We start from the raw sequence: 16,808 nt of genomic DNA, 5'->3' as shown, positions 1-16,808 counted from the left end.
GTCCCCGGCCGCCCCCCCCCCGGAGGGGAGGGAAGGGGAGCGGGGGGCGGGGGCCCGCGGCCCCCCCCCGCCTCGGCCCCTCCCCGCAGCCGCCGCCTCGCGGCCGCGGGGGGCTCGGCCGGCGCTGTGAGGAGCGGGGAGGCTGCGAGGGCCGGGGCCGTAAGCCCGGGCGTGAGGCCCCCCGGGAGCTCAGCCCCAGCCGTCCGGCCGCGGGGCGCCGCGGTTACCGTGTGCGGTGCCGAATTCTCGTGGTGTTTGTCGAGCGGCTGCGATAATGGCGTCCTTCCTCGCGAGAGATCTCCTTCTCCGCAGCGCGCAGGCGCCGCCGCGCTGCTCCCGCTCGGCCCCCGCCGGCCCAGACTACAACTCCCAGAGGGCAGCGCGCCGGCCCTTCGCCCCCGCCTCCGCCGAGCAGGCCGGGACCTGTAGTACACGCGCCTGGGGCTGTGCATGCCGGGAGTTGTAGTCCGCGCCACACGCACCGCGCCACACTGACGCTCCACATACACAGACGCACACACCCACACTAACTCCACAGATGCCCCTCAACACGCACCTCTCTCTTTCTCGCTCTCTATGTCTCCCTCTTTCTCCCCCATTCGCCCTGCTTCATCCTCCTGAGGCGCAAACCCAGCCCTGACACAACCATGACAGACAAACCTGAGGGCAGGCTCGGCAACCCCTTCTTGCTCTGGCTGGCACATTGCTTTTTCCTACTCCTTTCTCAAGTCCTTCTATGTAATTCCTCCCTCCTCAAAGGGACCTTGAGCACTTGCATCACTGAAATGAGATGATCTGAATGTGAGCTGTCATATTAAGGAGAAAAATGTCACCACGCTCAGTACACAGCTGAAGAACAGGCAGCAAGTGGGAATTGGCTAAATTAGCTTAACAGACTGCTTTTTCTATTGCTTCATTCCTGCATTTGGTGTGAGAACAGAATGACTGGGTGAAGGTGGAAAACCTTCTGGAAACCTTCTGGGAATGACAAAAATATGCAAAAGCATGAAAAGAGAGCATGGAGGAAGATTGCAAGTAGCTCTGGAAGAAGCTGGTAAGAAGTGTTTGTCTGAAAGAAGACAAACACTTAAGATTATTGTGCTATATCCTCATATGCCACATTGTCGCCCAAATAAGAGCATCATCGGACTTCATTTTTCAGCCTCCACGTGGCCAGTGGTGACTTTCGGACTTCTGCATAAAAAACGTTCCGCAAACACAAAACATGGTTCAGCCTGCACTGTCATGGTACGTGATTAAATCCTTTCTGGTTCAGAAGTAACTGCCTATCCCAACACCTACAGGCCGGTGGCTAAACAGCCGGGAGCTGATGCCGTAGCTGTTGGGCTGGTGGCCTGAAATGCTCTTCTCAGGTGCTGTACCTCTGCCGTGTTCAAACCCAAGGTGGCCAATGCATGAAATTAAACCGCACGTGTCACAGCAGCTCCAGTTTCTAGAGCGTTTCAGACCCCAGGGAACCAGCAATTCCTCCTGCTGATCTGTCTGGAAGTTACGGAGAGGATCAAAGAGGGGTACTTAACAGGTCTCATGTTTCACGCAGGGAAATGTATGTTGACAGTGGCACATGCACAGTGCCTGTTTTGGAAACTGCTAGTAGTAACTTCTCAAACTGGTGCTTTTAGTATTAAAGGCTTGTCACGAGCCTGGGAATTAACAACTAGCACTTTAGGAAAACCCTGGCTTCTGCTTCCAGATTTGTAACTGTTCAGCTGAGTCCATAGATTAATTTACTGTGTTCTCTTCCTTCACAAGCAGATTAGCAAGTTCATAGGTTAAACTACTTATAAAGTGACTTTTTGCACAGGGTTATTTCACGCTTTGCTACACAGATTTGCCCTGTAAACACATTTGGCAAACAGTTTCTGCTTGCACTCAAGCAATTGCCAGATCCCAACTAGAAAAACAGTGATGCAAACATCAGTGCACTATCTGCCGTGGAATGCTGCTGGTAAAAGCCTTTGCCAACATAATCCAAATCCAGTGTAGAAGCTGCCCTGCTTTCTCATCAGTAGATTCCCTCCCAGAGATCATTAGCTCACGTCCTGCTGAGGCTGTGAGTTTCCAATCCTCTCCATATAGCCAGCAAATCACTTCTCAGGTAAAACAACACAAAACAGAAAACTGTCATAAACCAATTGTAATATTCACCTTCAGCAGTCACAGTAACTCCAGGACATACTGGCAGGACCCAACTAATCTGTAACATCATTGATCAGAGATCATAATAAAACAAAATAAAAAACAACACAGCAATTTAAGAGAGGGTAAAGCACTACCTCCTGCTGGCAACTCAATCTGTTCTGATCATTTCAGTGGTCTGGAATGTACAATTCACTTATCTCTTGTAAGAGTTTATCCCCTCTTTCCAGAGATATTATTTTGATATTTTTCTGTCATTTCTTACAAGACAGGGGGAGTTCCCTTCACCAGTAATCAGGAAGACATTGCTTCCTGACTCTGCTGTCACAGCTTGTCCCTTGTTCCCCTTGAGAGTCACACAGCCAGGTATGACATACTCTTCACATGGCAGAAAGTATGACTGGAAATACTGGTAAATGGTAGAATAAAGGGGATCTTCCTCTGTTCACAACCTAACAGTGGAGACCTCCTCTGTGCTTAAATCACAAGGGCCAAATTTGGCTCTTAGTCTTTAATTTAGGGTACCAACACACGAACAACTTATCCAAGGATAATCAAGTGTTTCCTTTGCTACACAAAAACTCCTAAGCTCTATGAGCTTTCAGGAATGTGCTTACCTGAATATCTGTGCAATAAATGTCAGGAAATTCAGTGCAGACCCCCCTTTAGTAAATGAGCTCTTCACTTTGCCTTGGGGTAAGAGACTACACATGAGCAAGCACCAAGGAGAAGCTGATACACTCTAAGGTATATTCTGGCTTAACGCATGATAACTTGTTCAAGCACCTATAGGCTTAGGGTCAAATCCATTCTTGTTTTCCCTCCCCCTTAGAAAAATGAATAGGAACTTCAGGGTGGTAATATATCAATTTTATTTTTTAATTTTATAGAAGGAAATGCGTCCTGTTGCCCTGTTGGTTTGTTGTCCCAAATTGGATAACAAGATACTTTATTTGTTTTACTTTCTCTCCTTTTTCATCCTCACTTTTAAGTATTTCTCTCTCTCATTTTATATACGTGCTAACTTTTCTCCATCGTGTTATGAAGAATCATTTGGTCCCAGGAAATATCTAGCTTATTTTACCTTTGTATCAGCATTCATTTACTATTGTTTCCCAAGGAAGTTGCTGCTTTCACATGTTTTGTATGGATCACAAGAGATTGGTATCTCATTCATTGGTTTCCTCCTTTTTGTTATTAGAAAAAAAACTTACCATAGCATCAAAGGTAAAAAATTAACACACTGTGCACACAATTTTGCAGCTGCATCAGCAGCAGGAAAACAAAGGTTGCCAAACAAAGCATTTGTTTAAACAAGTGACAGGCATTCATAATTATACTCACTGCTGTGCATGTGAATATAGAAACAACGGCATGAAGAAAACAGATGTGATCAGGGCATAGGAGTAACTCCAGAGTATTTGCCATAGGAACTCTGTAGGAATAATTTTCTTTCCCATGGATCTCACTTCTGTTTTTTGCTGAGTAAACTCCATTTATTTCAGTGAAGATACTCCTGATTTGCATGAATGAGGATAGAAGGCGGCCTTGTATTCCCTCAGCAGAAAGAAAAACATTGTTACGTATTTGGCCTATGCAGCTGGTCAAAATTCAGGGCCTTGTAAGGTAATTTTTGCTAGACTGAGAAATAAGGTGAGAAGGGTCAGGCATGATCTCAATGGTCAGGCATGATCTCAATGTTCTCTTATTTATTTACATACTGTTCCACATCCCTGTATACATTGGGGGGAAAATGATAGGAGGCTATTCCCCTTCTCAGAAATCTGCCATCCCAACAAGTTCTGCATTTGCACTTTGCCCTACTGTGATCTTCCCAGGATCACACTCATCACTGCTTCTGCTGGCCTTTTGCCTCTGATACACAGCTGGTATCTTTGCCCAATATTTGTTAGCTTGCCCAGCTTAGTTCAGGCTTGCCACAGCCCATATTTACTTGGTGAGGTACCATTATCATTTTCAGTCCTTTTTCACTGAAATTCGCTGAGATTATCAAAAGCCTGAAGCGGATCTCATCGCAGCTAGTGACTATAATGGATTTTATCCTTTTCTTTAAACTGGATTGCCTGAGAACTGCCTTTTCATTCCACGTGTAGTCCTCATCTTCATATAGTCCTTTTTTTTTTTTTTTTTAGAAATCTAAATACAAAACATTATATAGCATCAACATACCATTAATGCTATTATTACAAGCAGAATTTGGCATTCTCTTAGTCCTGGACCTGCATTCATCTAGACACATGTTCAAAATTATTTGCAGTGTAACCCAGTTATTTCAGGTGTGAGAGGTAAAATGAACTAAATATAAAACTTCATCAGTGACCAGAATGACGGACCGTCTCCTCGGCAGGTTTGCATACAACACCAGCTCTGCTGATGTGCTGGAAGGTAGGGCTGCCATGCAGAGCCGTGCAGACAAGCTACGTCAGCCGGAGCCTCATGAAGTGCAACACAAGCAAATGCAAAGTCCCGCACTTGGGATGGTATAACCCCATGCATCAGTAGGGGCCTGACTGCCTAGGGAGAAAAGCTCTGGAGAAAAGCCCTGCAGATCCTGGTGGACAAGTGGAACGTGCATCAGCAATGCACCCTTGCAGTGACGACGGTTAACCACGTACTGGGCTGCATTAGCAAAAGCATGGCTAGCAGGTCAAGGGAAGTCACTCTTCCCCCCTACGCAGCGCTTGTGAGGACACATCTGGAATACCATATCCTGTGTTTTGCCCTGCAGTACAACAGAGATACTGACAAATTGGAGGGAGTAGAGATCGCTAGGGGGCTAAAGAGATCAGCTGCATTAGCAAGTGTTTTAGCAAATTTTGGACATGACAGAAAAGCTTCCTTTAGCCTGAAGTAACATGTAACGCATGGGAAGTGTGTGCCAATCCACAGAGAATACAGGTGTTAAAGCCCACACAGCAGTGACTTGATTGCTCAGTGAAGCTGCCCTAGGTGATATTTTTAGCCACTCCATAGAGATTTCACATGCATTCTTCAGCAGCAATGCTAGCCCAGGCAGCTTCCTGCTGCTTGACTGATCGTCCTGTCACTGTTATACAACAATAACTAGGGGAGGAAAATGTTAGTTATGAAATCACTGTAATTGTATCTCCCGAATTACAGTAACCTGTAAGACTGCCTTTTCTTGGAATTGTTGGGTTTGACTTGCCAATGTTGCAAATGAGACAATATTAGGACAGGAATATTCTTCTCTTCAACTGCAGACATCCATCCAGTAGACTGGTCCAAGCACGACTGCACATGCTGCAGTCGCTCCCCCAATGTACCACAGACACACTCTTTCCCTGCAACTGCGTAAGGCAATTGCAGAACCGTGACATAGATCAATGAGGTCATTTTCTCCCTGTACCTAACAGTATTCATTTGAAGTTAACCAGAATGTACATATTGGCAACCCTCTAGCGAACACCAGAAAGAAAACAAATATTGATTCTCTCTATCCAGTCTGGAGGAGCTTACAGTAAAAGTCAAATGGATAGGGACAGCAAGAAATTTCTGGATTTTACCTCTCTAGCTTCTGTGAAGACAAAGAAAGTGGATTTCCATTGTACACAGTGACACTCCAGATACATAAATATCCACAATTATGAGCAGCAATCAAAGTCTGAGTTTGTAGTTCCTCTGTAAGCAGAATCCCTAGCTGACCATGGCTTGCTCTGAGACACTCTGAAGTAGGCAGCAGAGGTAATAAATGACAAGCATTAAGAAATCTCCTAAATTGTTTTGGAATAGTAAATAGCATAGATAAGCCTGCCACAGTAAGATACCAAAGAGGATTCCCAGTGCCTGAGCCTTGCACTCATCATACACCCTGCGATAAGAAATGTCAGATATGCATGTGTTTAATGAAAATATCAGCAAGTAAATAAGTTCCTAACTCAAAATGCCAACATTTTTTAAAGTTAATTAAAAAGAAACAACATTAAAGCTCTTAAAAATGTGTCACATGTAATTTTATGGATTAAGAAGGAAATAATTTTTAATGGCAGAATGTTAATAGTATTTTCATTTTTGCTTCTTCTGTGGTTGATAGATTCTATAGTTTTCAAAATATGTGACTGCCCAAATTTTGCTCTCCTATGTGCTTACCAGAGGAAAATCATGTGAATTTTCCAAATACTTATATGAAAATTATTAAAGGGCCCATAAAACCTTTGTGCTGTCAGGGCTCTGAGGTCACTAATAGGGTTTAATGGCCCTGACCAGCCTGACCTGGTACATCCACCCACACCCTGTCCGTGGGCCCCAGGGCCCCATTTGAGCTCAGGCCTGGGGGCCCCAAGGTCTGTCAGCGTGCCTGTTTTCAGGCCTGTCTTTGGCCCTGTCTCCTGAATGGACTTTGGATCCGTGTTGTAGCTTGTCCATGTTTCCTTTTGCTCCTGCCTGGATTTCTAGCGGGACCTTGGACCTGGTTTGCTTCCTTGTTTGGGACTGCTGATGGACCCAGTTGCCAGCACCTGACTCTGCCTGCTGTGCTCAGCCCCTGTGGGACTGTCCCCTGTTGGTGAGGGACTGCCTGTGCTGGGGTCACCCTCGGTGCCCTGTTCCCCTGCACTTTGGGAGCAGCTGGCCCTTGCTGCTCCCTGATACGCCCCGGCATCCTTTTCTAACATCATCTATCTTCATTGCTCTCTGACCAGATTATAAGTGATCTGTAACACTAAGAAGAGTCTTTTGAGAATGAATTGCTTGCCTGTGTTTCTGTGTTTGACCTGAAAAAACAGCTCTGAGAAGCTAATTATATTTGTATCACTTATGGAGGTTACAGCGATCATAGGAAGAGCAATGTGGCAATATAAACATGCCTAAAAGAAAATGAAAGAAAGGGCTTTATATACAGATATATCACACAAGATAAGCAAATTGTTGGGAAGGTCAGGAAATAGGAGAATAACATTTTCATGCTCTCATCCTGAAGAAACGTAGGACAGGAAAAATTCTCAACCTGCTCTTCCCTGATGAAGAAACACTTCACCTGGGTCAAAGTGATGTTTGAGCTAAAGTGAGTAGAGGGGTAATGAGGGTTCCTTTTGTCTGTCCCTGTTTCTAGTTGCTATGAAACTATCCTTCTTATGGAACATTTTATATTTCAGAAGAACAAATTCTTTACCTTGAGATTGCAACAGTACTGTTTCACATGACACTTGGCGCTACAGTACTTGCCTGCAGAAGGCTGCTCCCCTTCCTGTTCTCCTGGGCAAGCTTTGTATATCGACTAGATTTCTGTGACTTCTTCAACTTGAGCAGCCACCAATCCTGAGAGCTGTTAACAATCCCAATTGTTAGCTATCACACAAGTATTCAAATTCAAAGAATGTATGCATGAAGACAAGATAAGAAACCTCTCCTTGCATACAAAAGTGTGGTTTCTCCAGCCCTTTAGTGTACTTGGAGCCAGATGAAAAAAGGCCTGGAAAGCACATGTAGAATAAACTAGCCCTGCCTCCAACAACATGTAGAGCCAATGAAGAAGCCAGTTCAGGGACCAGTTGAAAATTAACTTTTTGGTTAGCTTCCCCCTCTCCAGCCATGCCCTATGCACTCAAAAATTTGTTATAAGTAGGTCTGGAGATCCCTTGGTTATCCTGAAGCTGTATATTCAGAGCATTTTCTTCTCTACTTTGTGCTGATAGGTTGCCAGGCTCTGGAAAGCTCCTCTGGTTGTTTGACTAACTGAAAATCTCAAGTGCCAAGATGATAGTGATGAAAAGCGTGAAGACCCTGGCACACTTAAACAAGCAGCTGAAAACTGTCTGGAGTCCATCAGCAGTGCCAGCACGACTCTGCAGCCTGGCCACCTGCGCTCGCAAAACCAGGAATGATGCACGTAAGTGTATTTCATTGTATTAAAACAGTACTGATACCTGTATAAGTGAGATGCAAAAAGGTACAAAGACAAGTATAGCTAAGTGTTATTCTCACTTCTTTCTTATTTGTCAGCTAAAATCAAAAGAGGGAATTTCAGAATGTGACTGAAATAGAATGAGAGAAACTAGAGATAGAAATGCCGTACTGAATCATATAAGCTCTCTACATGTGCAGCATTAAAACATAATTCTTCAATATTTCTGCAGTGCCAGTGTTACTGGTCTGCTTGTGCTTCTAAATTGTAACTATAATGAAGAAACAGACTATACAATAATTAATTTTTATTTTTGTCATGCAAGGCTTTGACTGGTTTCAACAAAAACTGCATTTATAAATGCAATTCAAAGCACATTTAGGGCAAATTGATTCTGAGTGACTGAATTTGATTAGACACTGCAATGTTTAATTTTGAAAATCAGGCCTAACAGAAGTACAAACCATAAAACCCTCCAAATGTGGTGTACAGGAGATCTACAATAAACCACTTACTGAAATGTAAAATACTACTGGAATATGTCAGAGGTTTAGTTATTTAAAATACTGATTAACTTATCCACAAATATGATTTGTGGTGAGGCAAACCAGAGATTGCATGTCTACTGACTTGTGTGGAGATAATGTCAGCTAGAGCAATAGTAAAGAGTAATTTCTTACATTTAGAAAATGCCTTTTGTCCAAAATATTTTTTCACTCTGTAAATTTATCTTACTAACTTTTCTCAAAGGACAGCCATATATCTCCTTGAATACTGAGATGTGATTCTCTTTTTATATTTATATTTGCATAAGTGATGCATAAGTGAACAGTTAATTTTATGTAGCAGACATAAAGCATAATGGAGATTAGTACAAGGCTTTGTTTATATTGAAAGCTAGAAGAAATATTCAATAATTTTATCAGTGTTTAATAGCTCTCCACTCATAAGTGCATTTTGGAAGATGACACCAAAATAATCTTTCTGCCACTAGGTGAATAGCATCTTAATAAACTAGTAGATAAGCTGCCAAGCGCAGTGCTGCATCACATTGTATTTATTCCTAGATGTGGATGCTTTATCTAATATATAGCATGCAAGCTTCCCTGTCATTCAGGACATCAGAAATAATCCAGAGCAGTTTTTATAAAGATATAAATAGCATTTGCAACAATCGTCAGAATTCTTCTCACTTGAAACTTTCTTTTTTGCTACTCGGAATAGAAAATGTAAGGTTGCTTTGTTGTATTCTGAAAACAGCCTTTACTGAATAAAGCTGCACTTAATTTCTTTACAACAGACAGAATGTCTAATTCAGTCAGGTGGCATGACTTTTTACTACAACACTTCCACCTTAATTTAAAAAATATGCCTTTTAAATTGGTAAGAGATGCCCAGGTTTTTTTTAGAAGCAAGATTAGCATTAGATTTTGTTACTAGTGAAACATCCACAAGAAAGAGCTGTTAATATATTCCTAACACAAAGTTTAAATGAGTCACATGTATCCATGACTGTATTTTTTCCCTTTTCTGACCTGCTTGGAAGTCTCTCAAACTTTTACTTCCTTCCCTACCCACTTTATTTCCTTTGCGAGCATGCTCAGAAACTTGTTTTTTTCCCCCCATTAAAATAAGAAAAAAAGAAGGCATTGTTCATCTATTCAAAGAAAAGCACTACAGTATTGCTTACAGAAACAGAATGATTCAACCTTATAAAACAGCAGCATTTTAACAAATTCAGATTAAATGTATGCAGGCTGTTTAGAAGTCTGTGCAACTGTGTGTACACCCACTCGCACAGACGTGTGTGTATGAGAGAACATATTGTGAGAGATTGCCATTTGCAAAATAAACTAAAACCAAATACCAGAATGAATCCGTGTTTATTGTATATCCAAACCAAGCCTTACATCTTCTCTTGGATTTCACATATGTGATGATAGCTACTCCATAGGCATTAAATTAGATCCTGGAAGCAAGACCTTATTTTTTCAAAACTGGGACTGGTTGAGTCTACTAACACAGCTGAAACCAGCAGTCGAGCATCCTCTCTCTGAGATGCTCTAACTCACATGCTCAGTTACACTCCAGCTGGTATCTACTGCTTTCTGATTATACAGGGAATTTAGGCTCCTAACTCGTCTTGAGTCACACTGATTGTGCTCAAAGTACAAAGTCTTAACTGCTACCCTCGCTTTAGAGTTCCAGTATGACTCTTTCAGCCTCAAGAGATCAGACTACAGTCCATACGTCAGGGCATAAGTTTATTTGACACAACATCCATATCTGAGGAACCAATACTATAATTATCCTAATGATTTGCTTGGTCAGATGGCCTCCCTTTACTTGGCTGATTGAGGACTTGGGGTTACTTTCTTGTGAGTTCCTTCTTACTGGACTTGAGCTGAATCCAATTATTGTGCTTCTTAGAGCCCTTACTGTGCAGTAGGCATATGCTGATCCCACCTAGCAATTTACTTGTCTTGTCTTTGATTTTTTAAATCTGAGAGTATAAGAGGTAGCTATCTAATCACAAAAATCAAGCAAAGCAAGAAATGCGTTATTTAATACCTTACTTCACATTCTAATAGTCACAAGCAATGTCTTTATCTTTATTTTATACAGACTGTAATTCATCAGCAAATGTTTTCAGTGTCAGAGATTCAACAGCTAAACCAACACTTGTGCCAGTAAGACCAAGGCTTGGGCTCATACAATACTGCTCACATGTGGTGACATGAATTACTGCTTTAGAGGGGAAGTCCAGAGACAACAGAGGCACTGAAATAGTGGTGAAAAAGTTGTCATTATTCTTTCTCTGTTTTTGTATTTGAAGACATAATAACAGAAACTAAGATTGTGAGTGAATGTTCATTGTAAGTCCAATGACTCCCGAGTTCAAAACTTGCCCAGACAATATAAATCAACTTTCTTTCATTAAAAAAGTGATGAAACCCATGAATCAGCAGTACAGAGTCCCTATACATGGATTTTAATTCTTCTGCTTGTTTAGTATTAATATACCAGAAAACTTTATGGCCTATAGAAATGAAAACTTTAGAAATGCAAAATGGAACATATTACAATTAAATGTTAAATTTTTGTGTCATCAGTGAAGAAATTACTCTAGGAAAATCATTTGAAATAGTTCAGTGGAGTAAGAAGGCAAACCGGGGAAGAGATAAGATCTCTAGATTTCAACATGTGATGGAGAAACTCTCATTATTTCAGGATTATCTGACATCTGATTATCATCATTCCCCAAGAAAGGGCCAAATGATGCTATCTTTTCTCGTTGAGGACATTTGTCCATTGGGAACTGCAGTGAGAAACTAAAACTCATTTCACACCAACAATTAAACTTTCCTGGAAGAGATCATCCAAGGCCATTCCATCACCAGACCACTGCCAACTAAATGAACTACAATTGCAAATCTAAATGTTTTTACTTGCATTCCTCTCTTCTATTTAAGACAGATGCTATTTATTACTTAAATCATTCTCTGCTCCATGACATTCATGCAGGAAATGCCAAAACAAACTGAATCAGGAAAACACTATCTTTGGAATGGTTAGTTTCTGCTGTCAGTGAATAGATGCTAGATCTGATTAAACCAGCCTGTGGGTTCCTCCGTCTGGTGCCTAGACCCTGTGAATAACACTTATTCAAAGCAAAAAGCACATTAAAATATTTTCAGCTATTCAGCATAGACAGTACAAACAGCCCCTTCAGGGACAAAGACTTCATCAAAGAAATGGGTCATACTCTGAAGTCTAGTAAATTCGGACTCTAGATAATGCCTTCAGTGCAGAGTTAGCTTCACCATTTTCTCAAGCATCGTCTCTTATCGTCTCCCTCTCCTCCTTCCCACTCGCATGAAAAGCCTCTCACCAAGCTGGGTGATGATGCTTTCACTCAGCTGTTAACTCAGCCATTTGCTATGAGGATGCAGATTAAACCACTCAAAAGCTGGCATTTCCCAGCGCCTTTCCCAGATTCTCCTTGTGTCCCGACAAGGACAAAAGTATTCTGCATTTTGCTGGGAAAGAAGAGTAGAAGCATTGCTGAGAGGGATGGGATATATGAAAAAATTCCTAGTAACATGGAGCACCATAGTGGATGCCTGTACTAAGCGCTGTTGTACCTTGTAATACATGGAGGTAGTGCTGCTAGGCACTTTTTAATGTGACAGAGTGAGTTGCTGGAGGCGCTCTCCCTGCGGGCTCTAAGGCTTTGGAATATACCTTCACCCTAGTAATTATTGCCAGAGCAGACTTGAAGGGCTTAATTTTTTCCTATCCTTTGAAAAGAAATTACAAGGAAAACAGAATCTTTCCAGGGTTTTTCTGTTTTGTTTTTTTAAGAATTGTGTAAGTACAGAAATGACACATAATCCAGGTGTGCCATCTCCAGGACTGCACATACAATTGCAGTAACTGTACACAAATTGTCTATGTGATATCTTCTAAGCCCTTTCCACGCTGAGTTACTAAGCCTGCATGCATAATTTTAGTAAATGTATTTATACAGAAAAGATAAAGCCCCTGTTTGCTTTACCCTGCCAACTGGAATTACCTCCTCCTTATCTGGACTTAGCCTCAGCCACTGCCTTCTCATCCAGGCTCCTATCTCAGCCAAACATTCTGGAAGCAGGGAAAAGCTCAGCGTTTCACAATCTGCTGCTGCTTTCCTGTTGAGCTTAGAGTACTCTGTCAGTTACATCCATTTGATAAAAAGCATTGGACTGTTTATATCAATAAATGGGCCTGCATCACAGTCCAAATCTAACATCAATTCAGCAGAACTTTCAGCACCTTGTCACGAGGGACCGTAGCCAACCATCGCTGTTATCATCCTCCAAAATCTTGATTCATACTGTGTGAGCCTCAAAGAAATCAACCTATCTTGGATTTCCTCTGTAATATTCAATCCAAGTGGTTGAAGCAGAGCCACAGTCTCTTAACGTTTACATGGTTCTTCATTTAGTTTCAATAATATGTTTATTTTTATTTTTCCCAATTCAGAATGTGTTGCTATGGAAAGCACTCCTGCTCAGTTTAGGACAAAACCATATTTCCTTCAAGTGGGTGGGGTTTCCCCAACTGTTCGACTTCCCACCATCCTGTCCTCCCTGTTTTATTTCAGAGCAGGGTGAAGCATGTTTGAGAGTCCTTGTATAAACAAATCAAGTGCTTTATTGAATAAGTCTTTTCTTTTGGAAAGATTAAAATCACAAAGACTGAAATCCACTGAAGCTGAGTCATCTTACCACTCATTTTTACTTGACAATTACCTGAATTAATTTTTATATTCTTTCTTCTAATTTTACACTCTCTTTTCCCCATTATACTTAAGAGAATTTCAGACAATTGTAAGCTGTTTTTCCTTTGCCAAAACCAGATGCTGATAAACCATCAAAAAATGCTTTTTGTCTTTCAATCAAGCTTACAGTAGTGTAAATTGGGAGTAAATCCCTTGATTTAATTAAATTTTTTTTGGATTTTTACCATGGAACTGTGGCCTTCGAAATGTTTTATTGAAAATCACATTATAAATTATAATAATCCAGTAACAAACACTGTCTGCATTTTTTTCTGGTTTTTGACACCCCCCTCCAAAGCTTTTGATGGTTCTTTCAATGCTAAATGAACTTTTTAACAATTATTCCAACTGGACTTGTTAAGACATCCACAGCTGCAACTAATCACAGAAAACAATTCAAAGTATGGAGCCATCCATACAGTCCCAATCTATCTACCTCAACTGGGAAAGATAGGAAAAAAACAGTGCAAATGTAAGATACCTCCAAATAAACACTATAAACTTAAATGGAGCATCACTTTGACTGGGTGAAAGGTAAAAAGAGCACAGATTAGTTCTGTTTGCAGCAGATCTCTCTTCCAGGGGTGACACATCTCAGACCTGCTTCTTATATTGCAGTATTTACTATGACTCTTCTGTCAGTGCCATAGGTATGTCCATAACAGCACAGTAAATAATACACTAGACCCTTCCTCAACGCGCAAATCATAAACGGGGCAGGCATAGAGTGGAGTGTGCAAATTGCGAGCTATCTTAATTCTCACCTTTCTTTAATTTGCACATATGAAATCAGGCCTTGTGGGTGAGGTTTCGGTTTCTCTTTCCACATACCTCCTGTATCACTTGACAACTTATCCTGCAGGCCAGTTGCCAGGAGATATTTGGTGGTGATGTTCTCTGTATGCAGAAAGCATTCTCTGTTTAGGAACAAGAGAGGGCATAGCTGAAACCTCCCAGACGGTCCAGAAACATAACAATTTGGAAAAGTATGGCAACAGCAGAGACATACTGTAATTCGGGCTGCTGTTGTCCTCTCTAGCTTGCTGCATGAGCACCACACATCTCTTACATAAAACACCACTGCTTACGACTGGGAACTGACCAAGAAGAAATTCTGTTTCTGGAGTGGTCCAGAGGAGAAGATTCTGGCTACACTGGCAGACTGCTGGCACCAGGGCGTTATGTTTCCTTTTGCATCTATCTTTTGTCTTTTGGTTTGCAATTAAAATAAAAAAAAATCATCTCACTGCCGTTCAGTTCTTATGTTGAAGGGTTTTCTTTAAATCCCTAGTGAAGAAGAGTTTTAGTTTTAAATTAAATGCTCAGGTTTTACTAAAATTTATGCTCAGTAAAAAATAGTGTGTGAATGTAAACCGGATGCAGATCCTGTGAATGACTCAGGAGGGAAACCAGTGTGTTGTGAGTCAGTTATTTCCCTTCTGCAGCTAAACAGCCCATCATTTCTGCAAACCTATGCAGCAAGACCTTTGCTTTGGTTATATTGCTCAACCCACAAAAAATGACTCATTCTCTTCCACTTAGTAGCTCCATAATAAACTTCAAAGTTTTCAAAACCTTGATGATCGGATCCCTAAAAAAACCTTGCCAAAGTTTGGTCATCTTAATGCCACGGTGCAAAGCAGGTTGGGCAAATTCTGAGGTTTATTTTTAGACTGCTTTTAACATGCACAATAGAGAGATATTTGTATGGAAGCAAAGTTATGTTCTGCAACATAAGCATTTATACTATGATGTAGAGAATACATATATTAATTTTGTTGTCCTGGCCTCAAGGGGCACGAGATTGTCACTTGTATTTAGAGGACAATGTCACAGAATAATGGAATGTAAAGGAATGGGAATCTTGTTTCATTAGTAGATATGAGGAAAAACCCCGTATCTCCTGTTAATGCTCAATACCAAAAATATCTGGGGCTCCGGAAGTTCTGTCAAGTGTTCCCTGCTGCAGTTAGGAATGGAGTTCATATGCGTTGTCTTCCTGACTAGGACCTACTTGTTGTTTGTAACTAGCTTCAGCAACAGCTACATCTGACCTGTGCTGAATACCGTTGCTTAACCACAATCAGTACTCTATTAAACTGGGATTAAGCCTGACTGAATCAAGACCTTTAAGGGCAGCAAGTGTTTTCAACTTCATCAAGTATCTCTCTTCTTTTTAAGGCATAGGAAGTTATACATTGAGGATGGCAAGGCTGCCCATACTGGAAAACATCATGAGAGGCAAACCAAGAATTATGTGTACAATCAAATGCTGCTATATATATGCACTTAACAGAAGGCATATCTTAAAAAAAATCTAAAAAGTAAAATGTGACTGAATTCAGGTTAAACAAATCCTGCCACTTGCAAATTATCAGATGCTGTTTGCCATCGTACATCGCCCAATAACCTATTTTCTGAGCAGGCAGTCACTCAAAGCAAATCACTTGCTAGATTTTCACCCTGTTACTCAGCTCAGAGTGCTCTATAAATGTTATGCTGTGAATACAATGGAAACTTCTTACAAAATGTTGTAAAATAGAGCAAACACTAAGTTACTTCTTGGTTGGCACAATCTGAGTGTCTAGTTTTTTCTCCATTTCAGCAAAACACTCTCAATGCTATGTCAGATATCTCATGAAAATTCAACAGCACTGACTGAGTAACAGGAATGAAGATCCCAAAGAGGTAAATGCAGATCAGCAAAAGAAGGATTTTGAGAAAGTAATCAAGAAATATGATTCAAAGCAGGTGATAAGATTAAAGAGAGGCATTGAGGTCTGGTGTTCTCTTCCTGGCAGCCCATGGACTCAGCAGAAATTAGGACATTTACTTCATCTCTGTGCCTCCGCAACCACCAGCAGTTTTCCACTGACTTCCCGTTTTTGCTTTGTGTTCCCTGCAGGTAGCTGTAACGTAGAAGAGCTGCATAGAGTAACCGGGGGTTTAACCACAGTTTAATCTAGGCCTGCTCTGAGCGGTGTCTGCTCCACGGGCTCCTTTCACGCTCTCTGGCGTGGGCCCAGCACAGTGCTAGACCTGGTGCCCTTGGGACAGATGTGGACAGGTAGAGCGGCCCTAACACTGACTCCTCTGCACGTGCTTTTGGGGCAGCGCCAGGGCCACCTGCATCCCCGCAGGCGAGGGATCGCCCCTTCCCCGGGGAGCAACTGAAGCCTCCTAGCCGAGCAAAACTAGCTAGACAAGAACAAGCGTTAACCCCTCGGACGCGTAAGCGAGCTGGACTCGAGAGAAACGCGTAGTTTCGGTCTGAGCGAGGCGCACGGAGCAGCCCGGCCCAGCGGCAGCAGGGCGCGCACACGCCCCGCGCCGCTTCGGCCGCTTCTCTAACCGCGCCGGGAGGCAAAACGCGCTGCAAAGGCAGCGCCGGCGCCGGGGGAAGCGCAGCCGGGAGGCGGCGGCGGAGGAGGAGGCAGCCCGCGC

At 42.1% G+C, this 16,808-nt stretch overlaps 2 protein-coding genes across 10 annotated transcripts in view; one reads left to right on the top strand and one right to left on the bottom strand.

Annotated features, from left to right (window-relative positions):
* BANP (BTG3 associated nuclear protein) overlaps nucleotides 1–354 on the bottom strand; it is a 172,683-nt gene extending 172,329 nt beyond the window's left edge. For all 9 annotated transcript variants that reach the window (XR_003257908.1, XM_026091987.1, XM_026091988.1 and 6 more), the window contains exon 1: nucleotides 228–354. The gene's annotated coding sequence lies outside the window, so the exon portion shown is untranslated. The remainder of the gene's footprint in view (nucleotides 1–227) is intronic.
* Nucleotides 355–531: 177 nt separating this feature from the next.
* CA5A (carbonic anhydrase 5A) overlaps nucleotides 532–16,808 on the top strand; it is a 32,993-nt gene continuing 16,716 nt past the window's right edge. Inside the window, exons 1-2 of the mRNA XM_026092094.1 lie at nucleotides 532–1,248; nucleotides 7,833–8,026. Of these exons, the coding sequence (XP_025947879.1) occupies nucleotides 7,894–8,026 (133 nt within the window). The 5' untranslated portion in view covers nucleotides 532–1,248; nucleotides 7,833–7,893. The remainder of the gene's footprint in view (nucleotides 1,249–7,832; nucleotides 8,027–16,808) is intronic.

The sequence above is a fragment of the Apteryx rowi genome, unplaced genomic scaffold (assembly GCF_003343035.1).
Source record: "Apteryx rowi isolate R43461 unplaced genomic scaffold, aptRow1 scaffold_94, whole genome shotgun sequence".
NCBI classification, from domain to species: Eukaryota; Metazoa; Chordata; class Aves; order Apterygiformes; family Apterygidae; genus Apteryx; species Apteryx rowi.
The sequence above is the reverse complement of the archived record's forward strand: the minus strand, read 5'-3'. Positions and strand labels throughout refer to the sequence as shown.